The sequence below is a fragment of the Apteryx rowi genome, unplaced genomic scaffold (genome assembly GCF_003343035.1).
Source record: "Apteryx rowi isolate R43461 unplaced genomic scaffold, aptRow1 scaffold_234, whole genome shotgun sequence".
Taxonomy (NCBI): Eukaryota; Metazoa; Chordata; class Aves; order Apterygiformes; family Apterygidae; genus Apteryx; species Apteryx rowi.
Window position 1 is genome coordinate 1,034,024 of NW_020448686.1, and position 16,777 is coordinate 1,050,800.

Here is a 16,777-nt window from a genome sequence, read left to right on the forward strand (position 1 = left end):
TTAACCATCCTGTATTGTAGCTGGGTAATTTTGCGGAGAAATTTCATTGTTCCACTTTTGAGAGAATGGAAGTAGATATCTCTGGCTGTGGTTCTTTGGGGATTTTTTTTTGGCAAATGGTTGCTCTTTGAAGATCTGCAGTGGTTTGTATGGTATACAAAGTCTGGGTGAGAGAGATAAGCAGAAGGGAATGAGATGATCAAAAGTGCATGATAAATGCATAGTTCTGAAATTTATCACTTGGCCCCCAGTCATGTAATGGTCTTTATACTGTCTAGAAAACTAACATAATGCTTAAACTACAAGACTATCCTTCCTCTGTAAACTTGAGTGCAATTACCTTAAAAGATTTTTCATAGCCCATTTCCTGTTTATTTCAGAATAAGTGTATTTATTTCTTCATGTGTGGTTAGGAGCAGGAGGAAAGAGTTGTTGCGGGGTTATTAATTTCAATACTGATCTAATTGAAAAGGTGCAGGAGAACAGCCCAGGTCTTCAGTTCCCCGTTCCTGAATTCCAGATAAGGTATTTGGAAATTCAGTTATACACGCAATTCTAAGCATTAAAAAGTCTTTTTAATTGTTTTTAATTAAAACAACAACAAGACCTTTTTACACCTACTTTTTTTTCTGGCCCACTTACATACTTGGTTTACATCCTCTGATTTTGAGGGGGAAACATAACTTGACACATCCTTTTATTTTATACAGTTATTTTTGGTGTATGTATTCCAGGTGTTTCAAATGAATGCCTACTTTTTTTCCACTCATAAAAAAAAAATCATTAGGTATCTTTTTTGCAATACGTCAGATATTTTTCAGTGAATAATATTGCCAAGCATATAATTTTATTTAAGTTTTAATCAGAAACTAAAAATCTATGATATAACCAGACATTAAGAAAGACACAATTATCCAGCAAGAAATAACTTGACTACAATTGTTCAATGCCTTCAAAACAATTTAAATCATACTCATGCTGATACTTTTTTTTTAATTATATGTTTCAACTGTACAGTATTTTGTAATCACAGTGCACCAATAAGCATACCAATAATAAATTACCAGTAGTGAATTAATTGTATTAGTGTTGCCAGTAATCCAAAGATTTAGCAGTCCAGCATGCTCAAAACATGATTCTTACAGTACCAACATTATGCTCAGAAAATAAGGGATGGTTTTGAAAAATTATGAATGGCAAGTTGCAGGTATTAAAAACAAAAAGAAAATAAAATCTTAATAAGTATTTGAGAGAGGTTCTCAAAGCCTCTCCCATGTCAAAACGGTTGTGTCTGGGAGTGCTGTTTTTCTCAGCAAAAGACATGTATGGCTGAATTCTCACTTAGGCACTTCAGTGAAATAGCGAAGGTCGACTGCTCTGTGTTAGGGGAGGACTGATACTGAAGAGCGATGCTTTGCTGCACTGCACATCCTTCCTGATCTCCAGAGGACAGACATTTAACAGAAGGGCCCTGTGAAATTATTGTTGCATGGCAGCCTGCTACTTACTGTAAGCGTTTGTATGTTATTGCAGGACAGGATTAACTTTTAAGCTCGTTGCCAAATAGTTTAAATTCATGAAGACTAATTTGTCATAACAAGCTGACTGCCAACTAGTTCAGCTAGTCAGAAACAGTATGAAAGGAAATTTTGAAATGGCTTGTCAGGAAAGGGTTTATGTGCTGACCACTTTTCCCCTCTGACTCTTTGTCCTCTATCAGTCTTGAAAACATCTTTCCTTTGCACCTTTGGGTGGAGAGCAAATTTCACACGCAGTGCATAGCTTCCTTACGTCTTTAGCAACAGGTAAAGTGAAGCAAGTGAATATATCTCAATTGCTTTAAAACTGTATGTGCTATTGCTGTTCACTAACATAACTGGAATGCACATCCAGCAAATTAGAATTAAAAAAAAATCTCCCTTCGGACGTATCTGAAGGCTATCTAAACTTACGGCATTTCTTTTTGGTTGTGGAAAAGAAAGAATCTGATAGATGTGATTTTGACAAAAYGATAGTAGACTGCACAATGAAAAGTTCTTTGGAATTAATGCCAATTCTTCCATAAAATGAAGTAGTTTCAAAAATGAGGTAAAGCATTCTGTTCATTGTGCTCCTTTTATTATTTCAGTCTTTTGAAACTGCTGCTACATGATTCAATTATCTGTCTATATATATATTATATAGAGAGAATTATTTTTATTATATTTCAGATTTGTTTTCATTTTTGTTTGAAAAGGTACATGTAATATGCTCAGTGTAATCTTTCTTTGCAGCAAAATAAGTATTACAATATTTTATTATATTTTTAACCTTCTCCTTAATTATTTATATTAGGGCCTATTTCTCACCTCAGACCCTAAACATAGAAAAAATTCATTAAAAAGCAATGGAGCTAGCATTCAAGACTGATCCTCCAGTTGGGACACATGTCCCACTGGAATATGAGATAAACCAAATTAGAACTGTTTAATTCTTTCAGGTAACACACGTTACCTCAAAAGGTTTAAGACATAGTCTTAAATAGTTTATATTAATAGTTCGTATTTGACATGCTTGTTGAGACTGTCTCATTTTAGTTCCAGGACAGGTACTACAATCTCTTCTACAATTAAAAGACTGTGTTTTGTTTCGAAATGAATAGAAACAGTTCTGCAATACTATATGTATTAATATAGGAATAGGCATAGTACGGACAGGAAACAAAAACAAACACTTTACAAGGAACAAAGCTCTTTACTGCTATATCTCCCAGGCTTCTGTAGGAAACTGGCATATTTTTAAAAAATGTATTTTTATAAGAAATTTTCTTAATGCATGAACATCTTTATTTTTATATCAGTTTATGTTGTTTTATATCAACCATATTAACAAATTAAAACCATATATAAGCTGTTTTAGCTTCCGTGTTTCAGCCTCTTTGGCCTTGAATGTGCAGTTGCAATCCATTAAAAAAAAGTAGTCTGATGAAGTGAAGCAGGTTCATGTTGTCTGTACAGTTCTCTGTCAGTCAGTTATCTACAACGATTTCTGGAAAATGCGACACCTGATCAAACACTTCCAGCGTAAGAACATTGCTGCATAATGTGTGCCAGGGTAACATGCTGATTCCTACAACCACCATGAAAAGCCTCTGCCCAGCAGGCCATATTTTAACACACAGGAAGGAGTTAAATGCATTTATGATTTTAAATTGATCCAATTTCATTGTAGACCCACTGGCAGTTCTTGTGGTTCAGTGTAATATTTGACCACTATCTCTCTCCAAAGTGCGCAGGCTTAACTCATATCTTTACCACTCTCTGAGAGATTGAAATACAAATGTGTGGGTAATGTAGGCCAAGTAACATCACACAATTTGAAGACTAGATGAGAGCAGGTTTTTAATATTAGAGTTTGTTTGGTCACTTCAGGCAATCAGTAATGCAGAAAGCTTGAAATTGTAATGAAATGTTGTCAGTTGCTTCTCTAGTTAAAATCATTTTGCCAGGAAGTGAAAGAAGCTGGTAAATCCTTCTGATATAACAGAAAAGATGCTATCCTTGTCAGCTCCTATTGCCTCCAGCAAAAGCATGTGCTCTAAGTATGTATTAGGCATGTTCTTTATTGAAGAATACATTAAATCTCCTTGAACTTTGGTTAGTGTATGTTCTCTTGTCCAGATGTTCATAATACTGTAACGAACCTCAACGTATGATTTATGTAAATGGTACTGGAGYGAAAAGGCTACTGTTCACAGGCCTTTTAAACATATTCAGCGAGGAGTGAGTCAGCACGTGCTAGTCATGTTTTACAGTGTTCTCAGATGATCCCTGAAATACCTACCCTGAGACTGAAGGAGAGGCATAGTCACTGTCTTAAGAGTTGCACTTGTAGAGAAGAGCTGCCATCTGTTATCCATTCAGTTAGTAGTGGAGAGGGCAGCTGGGGATGCATCTGTAGTAAGAAGCAAAAATTTCAGTAGGACAAACCTCTTACCAAAGGGTACTGAATATCTGCCTCAAAGGGGCTGGAATTTTGGGGATGGTTTTATTAGTGCTGTAATACTTGCCTACTCTTATGCAAAGAAATACATGGAAATTTTAAGCCAGACAGCCAAAAAAGGAACCAAGTCATTAATTTCTCTGTTGTCAGGGAAAAAATAATCTTCCAACAGATTAAAGCAGAGCAAACTGGAAAGAAAAAAAAGAACAAGCTTGGATTAATAGATTTGTTTACAAACTGCTTGTGCATTTTTTCTTGATACTTTCATTTTGTGTTTCTATATGCTTTTTAAAGATTTAGTGACAACTACCCCATGAGGGTGTCAAAGATCATACTATGAAGCACAGCTAATAAAATTAAATTATGAAAGGTCATTTGCAAAATATAGTTTCATATTTGGAGATTTTAAATATTTTTTTTTTCTGATTCTAATTACTTGAGAAAACTCTTAATCTTTTCTTTCCTAAGGTAAATATAACTTATTGCTGAGTTAAAAGACCTACTCTCATTGCTTTATCACAACGATACTTTGAGTTTTACCCCCAAATATGTTAATTTCCTTTACTAAAACAACAGCTTAACATTTTGATAGTCCTTGTTTAGGAAAACTCATACTATTTCTTGTACTTAAGCAGATTTGAAAGTTTAATTTACACGGAGATGTACAGGAGCAAAATTGGGGATAAGGGTGAAAAACTTCACTTTTGATTTTCATCTAATTTGGAAACTGATTAGCTTAAATAAAATAATTGCGCATTTCCCTGGATTGCTAAATTCTAATTGTGTGACTAAATTAGCAAAGTTTGTCAGCTAGTTTTGATTTCATAAAATATCTATGAATTGTAACTATATGAATAATTCCATCTTTTCGGTTTACTGGTAATTAAAATACTTTTAAAATATTTTGTGTCTCATTCCAAAACATGTAAAATTTTCTTTCTGGCTAGTCAGGAAGTAAAAGTTTCTTTTTCCGTGCATTAGATCTGCATCACATTCAGTCCACTAGGTTGCTTCTTGGTGAAAAAAGGAGTACATTATTTCAGAACAGTGGCAAATCAGTGCTTGAGATGAGAACTGGTAATTAAGCCAAATTTGCTGTCTAGATAGAATAACTGATGTATTCAGTGAGGAAGAAGTGTAATCTCGAGGAAAATTGTTTCAGGCAGTTGCTACCATCAAAGAACTTCTGTTTTTTAATGATCCCTTAATGACTGTTTTTTATTCTACCTTCAGAAACCTGAGAAATGTATTTACAGACCATTAAACCACTTCCTAGCTTTTTTTCTTTTCTTTTCTTTTCTTTTTTTTTAGTACTGTTACAGGACAGAAGTTTCTAATACTGTGACAGACTAATTCCAAATTTGGTTTACAGCATGTTACTTATCTTGCAGAAAATGTTTTGCTCAGTTATTGCTTGAAACACCTGCTGTTTTGTCTTAATAAGTCATTTAAATTGTCATCTGAGAGCTGACTAAAAAAATAGGTGTTCCAAAATGAGAGGTATGTTTCTGTGTGAATTTGCAAAGAAACATGTGCCTGATCTTTGGATTGTGAAAACAAATTATCATGCTGTTCCTGATGCTCAGTATTATATAGTTACCAAAATTTTTGATTTTATCAGTGAAAATACTGTTTGGAGAAATGTCTGTATATTTGTAGGTGAAGATGGCTAGTGATATTGATACCTTCTCGGTCAGACAGATCCTTCTGTTACTACATGGAATACATGTAGATATAGAATCCTCCAAGAATATACTCAGTACAGCATACCTAGCTGAATACTGTTCAAAAAGCAAGTGGAAATGTGCCTGATGATGCCTTCTGTGCTTGAAACTCATGAACACAGAGGAAAGGATTGGGGGAGGGTTTCTTTTTAAGCTAATGAAAATTATTTTTTCAAAATGGAGTTCTTATATTTTACATTTATCAGAGGGCACAGTGTTGAGCAGCGTTGTTGGCTCTGCCACTGTGCAATATTCCTTCCCTGAACAGTGAAGAAAAACATGTTACTCAAAAGTCTTCTTTCATATAAATGTATGCATTTTTTAAGTCTGTAATCAAAAGCTTTCCATCGAAAATAGAAAATACTTCCTTAGTCTTTATTTCTTTGCCTGTTGAACACTCACAGAAGCTTCTGCACAGATTCCTTTCTAGGAGATTTCTTTGTGTCTCGTTCCATGCTGCTCTGGCTTCTGCTTTTTTATTTGACTTCTATTCTTGGAACAGCTGTTTCTTCACATGCGCTAGATAACCCCCATATGCTTTGCTTAAAATCTCTCCATAAAGTCTGATTTTCTTCTGTAGCCTTCCAGATTTTTCCTCTATTCTCCCACAGCACACCTACTTCCACGTTTTCCTAATATTCTCAGACCACAGTCCTACAGAGATTTGTACACATGCTTGATAGTATAGACTGTGTTGTACAAATTAAGATCTAAACCTGTTAGAACAATGGTTTCTTTTCTTTTTCCATGATGCTACAGACACATATATAGATATGAGAAATATTAGTATTTTAATCACTCTGTAACACATGCACATGAAGAAAGTCTCTGAGTTTAAAAGCTGGCTTTTCCTAGCTTTAGAAGTATTGTTTACTCAGACTTTATGCTATTTGGTGTAGGTACAGCAGTAGAACCCAGACTTTAGACTTTCTCCTGGAGAAACCCTCCCATTACACCCAACCCCCCAACAGCCAAACCAAAAAAAAAAAACTCACAGAAAGTAAGTTTGACTTATTTCTTTCAGGAAGGTCAGATCTCAATAAATATGTCCCTCATAATGAGCAAGGATATCCCTATATCACCTAGTGCTGAAGTGGCCTCACCTTCTCTGAAGCAGTGGGGAAAAAAAATTAAAAGCCATCCCTCAGCAGGAATCTGGGAGAATCAGAAAGGTAGTAGCTGCAGCTGCCTTTTCCAGGCGTGAATCCTCACCTCGTGTTCAACAGCTTGTAAAGAAAGAGAGGCTGATGTTCCGAACAGCAACATGTCTCTGCACTATTTTTGTCCAGAAGAGTGGTTTATAGTATAATGGTCAATGTTTCAGTGTGAAAACTCAGGAAATTTAATATTGTGGGTATTACAACTAATAACATTATGGCTGTTTGTAACTTTGTCCTAAACTTGGTTAAAAAATCAAAAGTACTCCGATATAGATGGGTCAAAAACCCCATCTATAGCAAGCAAAACAGTGATTTAAAGAAGAAAACCGGCAAGCTCATGCATTAAAATAGAAATAGAAAAAAAGTCAGTCATTTAAAACAACAACAAATGGCATTTTCTTCATGCAGATAAACAATTTAATATTTCACAGGGTAAGCAGTGAGGTGTGTCCTTGACAGACTGATTCATAAATGGAGCACCTGTATGCTACTTAGTATCACATTTTATTACAGAGGTTTTTTGCATCAACACAGTACATGTTCAAAATGCTAAAAATATACCTAAACAGGAGATGAAAATCATTGTCAGTGACTGAAACCCTGCACAACAAACCATCTGGGCAGTAAAGCTTTTGTGATATGAAAACATGGTGTCTTTTGTGTGTGGAGGGGTGTATGTAGTTAACTGTGTGTAAAATAATGCAGCATCCTGGACTGTGCAACTGGAGTGGGCATTCTTAAAACAAATGAATTGATACTAAAGACCTATAAAGCTCTTATTGGCCACAGGGATTTACTGAAGTTAAATCTTAGCAAATCAATTTTTTCTGTAAAGTTCTCCATAAAGATTTCTTTTGGAAATCATAATAGTAATTGTAGAACAAACCTGGGGCCTATCACCTTGAAAGACTGATTTCAATCGAGTAATGTATGCGGAGAAGGGGAGAAAGAACAGAGGAAATGCTACAGGGTCTTCATTCCCCCCATTAGCACCATGGCATCCAAGGGAAACGCTCTTGGTTATGTGATACAGGCATGATTAAGCAATTCTCCTCTTCCACACTGGGACTGCAAAAAGCTCTGACCCTAAGCATCCTGCATGTCCTGGTACCTCGCTTATTGTAGAGATCTGTTCCAAAATTGGAAGAGACCTCATATAGCTGCAGTAACTGATGAGAATAGTTCTCACTGACTCTAAACCTTTTGGTCCAAAGTAGATGTTGCATTAAAGGCCGTCATTTTTGGCTGAAATTCTGTACGCACAATTCACAAGACTTTGGTATTATCATCTGAGTTACACTGATTAATGAATTTCCATAGAAATTGGCACATTGTATATGCAAGCCAATTTATGTTCCACATATGCAAAGTGATAAAATTGTTGCCATAACAGATAAGTATATTACACACTGACTAAGATTTTGTAATATATCTACATAATAGATTGTGGTGTTGGCTTTCCAGTAAGATATTCCAGATGTGAAGCTGTCTACTTCATACACAATTCAATGGCTCATGCAATCCAGAACATAAAACATCAATATGCATTTGAATTTTGTTCTGTTCTCCATTTGCCAGTGGAGAGACAGTTGGTATTAAAGGATCATCTGTGCATGAAGCTCAAGCTAGTCATCCATTGGTCCCAGCAGAACACTTGTGTAAAAAACATGAACAGAAACATGGGCAGAAAAAAGTGCAAGCCTGGCATTCAGGGTAAATTGAGTGAGAATTTTGCAAATTTGACAGGTGATTTAACAGCAGCTGCTGATACTAGTGATACAAGCCAGTGCAGCGCAAGACTTTAGTCATAAAGCGGCAGCCTGTTAATTACTGAGCTGTTAGACAGGAAAGCAAGAGTAGAATCTGAAAGAATAAAACATTAAAGGCCTTAACATTCAAAGGGGAAGAAGGAGCATATGTATACAAGATTAGTGAAAATTTTTAAAGGTTGAGTAGATAAACTTTTGAGCTAAATATATATTGCTGAGGTATTTTTCATAATTTCCAAACTCATCTGATTTGTTGTTGCTGATGCCAACATTATCTCTTGGAAGCTTGAAAGAGCAAAAAAATATTTACCATTTGTTCCCCTCCATCGTGCATGCAGATTGGTTTGTTATTATATGGATGCTGGCATTATTTATTTTCTTTTTTTAGAAAAAACATCATTGAAGCATTTGTTTTGGGAAAAAAACACATATAAAGAGCTACATGGACTTTGCCAACAGGTATGAGAAATTATTTTTAAGAAAAGGTAGGTTATAATTTAGGCCTAAAGATATTGTCATCCTCCCTTGAAATTCAATTGGTTAGTTCCAGTAATTATAATCTGACRTACAAGAAGACGTGAAAAGATATAAGCACACTATTTTTGTGGAAGGGATCTCCTACAAAATCCCATTTTTAATAGGCCTTTACACAGCCCTTACATTGCAGAAACAATTTAGCTTGTTCCATTTTCAGGGCTAGATACAGAAACATTCTTTTCTTTGTGGTCTCAAGCTATGTTTAAATGAATAAGCAGAATAACGAGGAATCTGGCATTGCACATTTGCCCCATAGTTGCTAGTGCTAGTGCATAGTTGCTTTGGGAAGTTGTCTTACTCTAGTATTACCACTAGCAAACTTAGCAGAGTCGCTGCAGTTACGCACTGTGCTAAACCAGCAAAAGTGTGATCACAGCAAGTCCTTCATCAGTTTTAGTGATTACTATTGATAAGAATCAATGACTGTTTTAGGTCATGACATGCATTCTGAGGCTAACATGGCAGTCAGAGAAATGATGCAATCAGCTCGCAAAGCATTTTCACCTATGGGTAACAGAGTGAGGAACCTGTTTTCTATTTATAACCTGTAATAGAAATGTGCTAGATGTTTTTTTTCTACAAAACCTAGGAGAATTATCTTCAAAACTATTCTTCAAAAAAACTGACCATCCCAGAATTTTACTAAAACTTGCTTTTTCTGAGATGCGAGTTGCTATGTGACATTTTTTCAGTATCCCTGTAGAGCAAAAAAGAAATTTTTATTAAACTCATCCCATTTAGCATAGTGGCAGCTGCAGATTTGAACTGATTAAAAGTATTAATAAATTTAGATAAAAGAATTGATAATCATCTATCCATCTGTACATTTCTTGGCATTAGGCATAGATAGGTTAGATCTGCATTTCCCCTGTCCATATTATCTATCCTTTTAAATGCTGCCCTATCTGCTCACATTTGAAACAGCTGTTACAGCCTGAAGTCACAATAAGAAAGATGTTACCAAATATGGATGCTTTCCCATCCAGTGATATTTATTTTTGTAGAAATAGCTAAAAACATAAGTCTGCTGAGAGACGCATTGATCAGTTGACTAAGCTGTGGTTAAAGCATTAGAAAAACCTGCTTAACGTGCTTTCTAGCTCTGAGGTTCATGTGCTGAATGATTTAAAAGACAACTCTTCCTACAGAGGGAAAAGATATATTCTCAAGCCTTGCTTACATGGCTGCAATGAGCCTAGAAATGTAAACTGTGATGCAAAATATGCAATACAAGAAGTTGGAAGGTTAAAATCAGTATACACAGTTTTTCCAAAGCTGGGCAAGTTCTCTGAGATTCTGCCTAAGACAACATATTAAAAGAAATCCTTTGTGCAGTCACAGTCTTACCTAATATGGGTCTGGAATGTCAGTTATTGTGGGCTATGTCTTTAGATCCCAAAGAGCAAAGAGTAGAAGGCATTTTAATCCCGATCATCATTCTTCGCACAGCTAAGTCTTGTTGTCAATGGAGTTTAAGAAGCTACAGCCTGATGAAGACAATGGTGTATATTATGTGTAGAAATGGGCAATAAGCTGATTTCAAGTGGTTGGTTGCTTTCCTGTTATACTAGGCTTTATATTTGCTTTTCCCATAAGTAGAAAAGTAGAGAGGACAAGAACCAAAAGGGTACATAAATAAATAAATAAATAAATAAATAAATATTTTTTTAAAAAAAGATATATATATATAAACCCAACCACTAGAATCTGTTATTTCTCTTTAAAAAATAAAAATTAAAAAAAGTCCACAATTGGAAAGAAGGAGAAGTAAATAAGAAACCGTTCTGTTAACCTGCTTTCAAGATTTTAATTTTAAATTTGCTACCATTACTTGGTTTTAAGCTGCCTTTATAAGGACTATGAATGTTCAGCAACTTAAAACAATATTTTAAAATGTAGCCCTAAAAGGATAAATAAACTCCAGAAGCAGTTATATCCTTGAGGTTTGCTTATATTAACAGATCACCCAGTTCTTCACTCTGATAGCTTATGGTAGCTCCAGAGTACCTCAATGAATTTTTTGCCTCATTGTGTAGAATTGGGAAGTGTGTTCTTCTTTATACTGCATTTCTAAGAATTCTTTCATCATCCCAAAGCTTAATCTTCTGCTGCATATTATAGCATTTGAACAACTGGAATATCATCTGTGCTCTACTTTACTAACAAGTATAAACAAAGGATGGAAGGAGTGAAGATTCATTTTTTCTTTCATGTGAATTCTGTTTTGATTTAATTTATCACACTGTTTACTTGCTGAGACGTTATCTTAATATATTGTAAAAAATGAAAACTTTAAGAACAGATTTATAAAAAACATAATTTTGGAACACTGCTTGTCATCTCTCAGTTGTGATGTTTGCAGTCAACTTTTGGACTCTCCATTCCTGCAGAATTTTACTGATGGTACAAAGCACACTGTCCAGGCTTAACCAGTTCGGCCATGTCTCCCCGATAAATTTGGTCACTACAATTCATTTTGGGAGAAGTAGATTTTCAGGTGTTTATCCAGTGTGGTTACTGCCATGGAAATGAAAGATGAAAAGTGTCTTCTGTACGTGTGAACAATATACAGCCATTACAAATTTTGCCTTCACTGTTAACAGGACATGGGAGAGATCAGATATCTGTGTAAATAGACTTGAGAAGTACAGTACAGCAGCTGTCTGGGGCAATTGATGGATGGCTTATTTTGATGCCAAATATTTCAAGCTGTTTTCTTTCCCCAAATTACCAGTAAATACTTGTGTTAATGTAGTACATTATAAATATGATGTATTTGGTTTATACCACTACAGAATTATTTTCATGCTATTTTCACAATTTTTTATTTGTGAGGGAGGAAGACAAATATAGTGTGTACCACTTTGAGGAGGAGAAAAGCAGCAAGGTTTTTGCTAGCAGTGTCAAGCCTAGACTTGTCACTTGAGGCATTTTTTCCCACCTTCTCCTTTTCTGTTTGACCAAAAAACCTTATAGTAATACAAGTGTGTATGTTTTTCTCATGGTCATGGATTGGGACTCCTGATGAAGTTCAGAGGCTTTGAGAGTAAGGAAGCAATAGTGTCTCTTTGCTGGTCAATTTTCAGTCTTCCTTGCCCAGCTAAGAGGCAAATGGTGAATGCGTAGGTGTAATGTAAACACACTGTTTGTGCAAGTGTTGGCAAAAGTCTTTATTTACATTGTGAATGAAGCATTTCTAGTTTGAAATTTAATAAAGCCCTGAAATTGTTGAAAAGGCCCAAACCTGTACTCCACAGCGTTCATGGCCATTTCAGGGACTGAAATATATGAACAGTTTTGTTACAGCAGACTAATGCTGCCATCTTTCACAACCTATTTTGAGTTTTCTAAAGTGCTGTATGATGCAAAAGTTAACCTGTCTGAAATTTTATTTCTATATTAAGGTCCCAACGTTAAGGTTCCAGGAACACATCTAAAATAACATTTCAGTGCTAAAGAGATGCTTTAATGTCCCTGTACCGGATGCTGCAGAAGCTAACAGGTGTTCAGAAGTTTGTTGCTGTAGCTGCTGTTATTCTACTAATGCTGTCACACTACAACTGCTGTTCAAGATTTTTAAAAGCTAGTACACAGAATTAGGCTCTTAATTCCGTATTTTTCATCCAAATTACTCATATAATTTTTTTTTTTAGTGCAGCAGGTTTTCCCTGAAAAGTTTGAAAAACTTAATCATAACTCTTCTGAGTATCTGCTAGGTGTTAAGGAAAAGTAAGCCAGAGGAGGTAAAGTACAATCTTCTTAAAAAAATAAATAAACAAAAAACAAAAAAACCCACCTCTCCAGCAATCACCCAGACCTTAGACAGACTTGTTCAGGATCCTTGTTTTTAATTGTTGTTTTCAGGTGCTACTGTTTTTCTTCATTCGCTGTGTATTCTGCTCCTCAGTGGGTCTTTGAATTGGAATTGCTGATGTAAGACCTGCTGGCATGATAGATGTGCATAACGTATTATTTATGAAGGGAAAGGGCGGGTTAAAGAAAAGTCACTGATGAGTGAGGGTGTGACTAGAAAGGAGATCTGATTGTTGCAGATATGTGATACTTTGAACTCATATGTTCATTAAGAGATAATTATATGGCTGAAAGGCTCTTGAGACAAGCAAATTGTACCTGCTTTTCTAGACACTGTGTTAAACATGAACGTTTAAAAATATATGTAGTTATTCATAAAAGAGCTGCAATTTCATGTTCTTAAAATGGGTGCAACTTTCAAATATTTGGGCTTGTACTGATGCTTTCTTGAACCCTTCCTCATATATTTTATTCTGTTATAGTGCATATGAGAGAGAGAGATGGCAGAATGAAAACTAAGGAACGAACAGTATAGTATATTAAGCTCCTAAAGAGAACTTGTGATTTTCTCTCTAAGAGCTAATGCTGAATTTAAATGATGTCAGATCTGGTGATGTCTAAATAACTGTCATGTACAAGAAAGGAAAAAATTTTAACAGAGGGAGTGATGGTATGATCTTGTAAGTGATGTAGTATTTGCAGCCACATTTACAAGGAAAGCTGAAACCAATTTTGTTGCTACTGTGTTATGTTGTTAGAGAAAGAACCAATTATAAAGGAAAATGTGGCATGTGTAGAGAATGACAACTTTTGTCTACCAAAGTTATTAACAAAAAAATGTAATTATGCTCATTAATATCCTCCCCTACTAGAAAACAAAATGTAAAAAGACCGACTGTTATAGAACCAACACAAAGAGTTTGCAATTATTAGGAGCACTGCCCTCGTTCCATGGGGCTGTTTTCTTCATATATCCCTCTCTGACATTTCTTCTGAACAGATTGAAGGTTTCACTCAGCCTATGACTGATCCTCAAAGAATCACACCTCTTACGACATATCTACCTGCACACAATGTGACAGAATCTTTGTCTTTGCAAGTATTGGATAAAATCGTCCAACAAATTAACCTCCTCTGTCCCTTTTAGTTTTCCAGATAATGCAGGGTTTTAATTTCAACCTTACAAGAGCAAGCAAAAGAGAAAAACAAAGCATAGCAAGAATTAAATGCCTCATCTGAGATTCGGCAAATGTTCTCTAAAGCTAGTCTTTAAATGTAGAGAAAACTTGAGCTGCCATTTTGGAGATAATTTTCATTAATATGCAGCTGCTCACTTGCTCTGCCACAGCTAACTAAGAGCTGTCATTTTCTTCTTAAGGTCTGTTCTGTTACCTTAGTGTCCTGAAATACAAACCTGTCCTAGTTTTATCTGTAATCAGTTAAATCAAATAATATTTTTTTTCTGTAAGTGTATGAATCTGGAAATGATATCTATGAATTACAAAATATATTTGTGATTTTCTATGTTTCTCTTGTGTGCAAAAGACTTTAGATAATTCGCTGGGTGTACACCTTTGGGCTAGAAAAGCATCTCTTACTTCTTTCATAAATTTCCATTCTGCCTCTGTGGAGAGCTTGCCTGCTGAAAAATATGGTACAGACTAGATAAACATCCCAAAAATCAAAGCACTGATAATCTCTCTGCTGGGTATGTGTTGCAGCTGCTTGAAGAGAGGAGAAGAGTTGTTTCAGACCCCTCCGCCAAAGAGAAATTTGATGAGAGGGAACTCACCAAATTACTGAAGGAAACAGGTTTCTCTTGGTCTTTGCCTTGTCCCAGCACTGTACCTGGAATGCACTTGTCAATGTATGAAACGTTATCAGCAGTATATGTTCAGCCAAAGGAAAATTTCCTTGTAACAGTATCAAACCAAAGAGAACAACTAAAAATCTAAATGAGATAGCATGAAAATCAAAATATTTATTTGCTCTAATGATGTAGGATATTAACACTTTCATTTCCTGTTTCATTCCTTCAGCAATTCCATGTGAAATTTGTTCCTCCAAAATTTGGGAATTTGATATCTCAAATACTTACAGAAAAGCACATGGTTTTAAGAAAGTCATTGCTGATCAGTCCGCAGAACACATCTGCTACAGGCTTTACTTAAAGTGCACTCCAAGACAGATGTTCAAAAGAATGTATTTCTTCTCACTGCTCTCCCTGCCATCATTCTAGTGAAAAAATTATACAGTTACAACAGATGCTTATATGGCTTCTGACAATTCTTATATTAGACACAACATTAGTTTATTGCCAAAACCAGATTTACTAGCTCAGTGCTCTCCAGTAAAGGAAGTAAGCTGCTGTAAGGGGAATAGCTCTAATTATTCCTGGATTCAAGACAGGAGAATGCCATAAGGTATTACACTTAAGAGGGCAGTCAGAAGTTAGAGTTCTCAGAAATTCTAGGTTGGATTCCAGTTATTTTAATTTACTTTAGGTTATAGGACTATAAATCTGTTTCAAAACTCAAAGTTAAGATAGTGGGTTTAGGAGAGGACGTTCAGCTTGGTTAAAATACAAAAAAATCAACTCCCTTAGATGGAGTGCAATCCTATGCAAACTGCAATGCAGTTCACTGATTCTTTCCTTGTTCCATTTTGATTAATGAAAGCAGTGCATTTTCTCTCCTTCTGCCAGTGATTAATACTTCTCTGTGCTTTTTTTTTTTTTTTTTTTTGGTAGCAGATTGTTGAGGGAGAGATTCCACAGCAGATTCTTTCTGAGACTGAGTTTTAAAAGGGCTTTGCCAGTCAGTTCGTTTTGTGAAAAGTGCTTCTCAGATCTGCAGCAGTGTGTAGCCTGGTCTGTATCTGTTCTGTGTCTCTGTTGAGGAGAGAAATAGTTTAGGAGATGCCCCTTTCAAAGTTCGTTTCCATCACTATAGATGATAGTGCAGGGTGAAAGAAAATGGCTTGGTCACTGCTTCCTTTCCCATGTGTAAGGAGTAGGCATTTTGGGGCAGTAGGAGACATTCATTTTAACTGAATCATAATTACATACTGGCCCTAGTAACAACAATTTGTTGTTCCATGTAAGTGGCTTGAGTTAAAGCCCTAATGTCTCTTTGGGCATGGAGGTAATACTTTTAAGCCGTTGCTGTCAGTGGCACAGATTACTTTTTCTCCCTGGGGAAGTAATGCCTCTAGTACTGACTAGGTCTAATTCATATCAGCTAGACCTTGATGGTGAGATGTGGCCTATTTTTAAAGAGCATTTCAGACTGTTATCTACACTAGTGACTCAGACAGTGCCAGGGGACGTTCCTGGTCACTGGAACTCAACCATCCCATCATTTCCATTGCTACAGCTGTCTCTGGATGACTTCTGGCCAAGGCTAACTCTCCCAAATATCCCTGAGCAGAGTCTGGAGTTCAGTGTGAGCCAAGACAATTTGTATGCAGCCATGCTGTTGTGGAGGATAAGAGAGTTTAGTAATATGGATGGGGACTGCTGTGCATCTGTTGGTCTCCATGCTGCAGAAAGGTACATTCGAGGCATTCAGTTTACTGTAGAGGTATGGTACATCTTCAGTACTTCATCTTACAGAACTTATTTTTTTAGTGTGCTTTTAGCTTCTAAGGACACCTTGTTTTCAATTCCTTGTTTTTTACTGGTGGTGAACTCAACTGATCACAATTTCAGCTCATGCATTAATGAAGATGAACTGCAAATATATTTTTGCTTGTGCTTGCTTTTATTTAAAAGTTGGAAAATGCAGACTGAAAG

The 16,777-nt window shown here is 35.8% G+C and overlaps 1 protein-coding gene across 1 annotated transcript in view; it reads left to right on the top strand.

Moving 5' to 3' along the window:
• ZNF385D (zinc finger protein 385D) overlaps nt 1-16,777 on the top strand; it is a 350,278-nt gene that overhangs the window by 317,833 nt on the left and 15,668 nt on the right. Inside the window, exons 5-6 of the mRNA XM_026065941.1 lie at nt 414-428; nt 10,513-10,527. Coding sequence (XP_025921726.1) covers nt 414-428; nt 10,513-10,527 — 30 coding nt within the window. The remainder of the gene's footprint in view (nt 1-413; nt 429-10,512; nt 10,528-16,777) is intronic.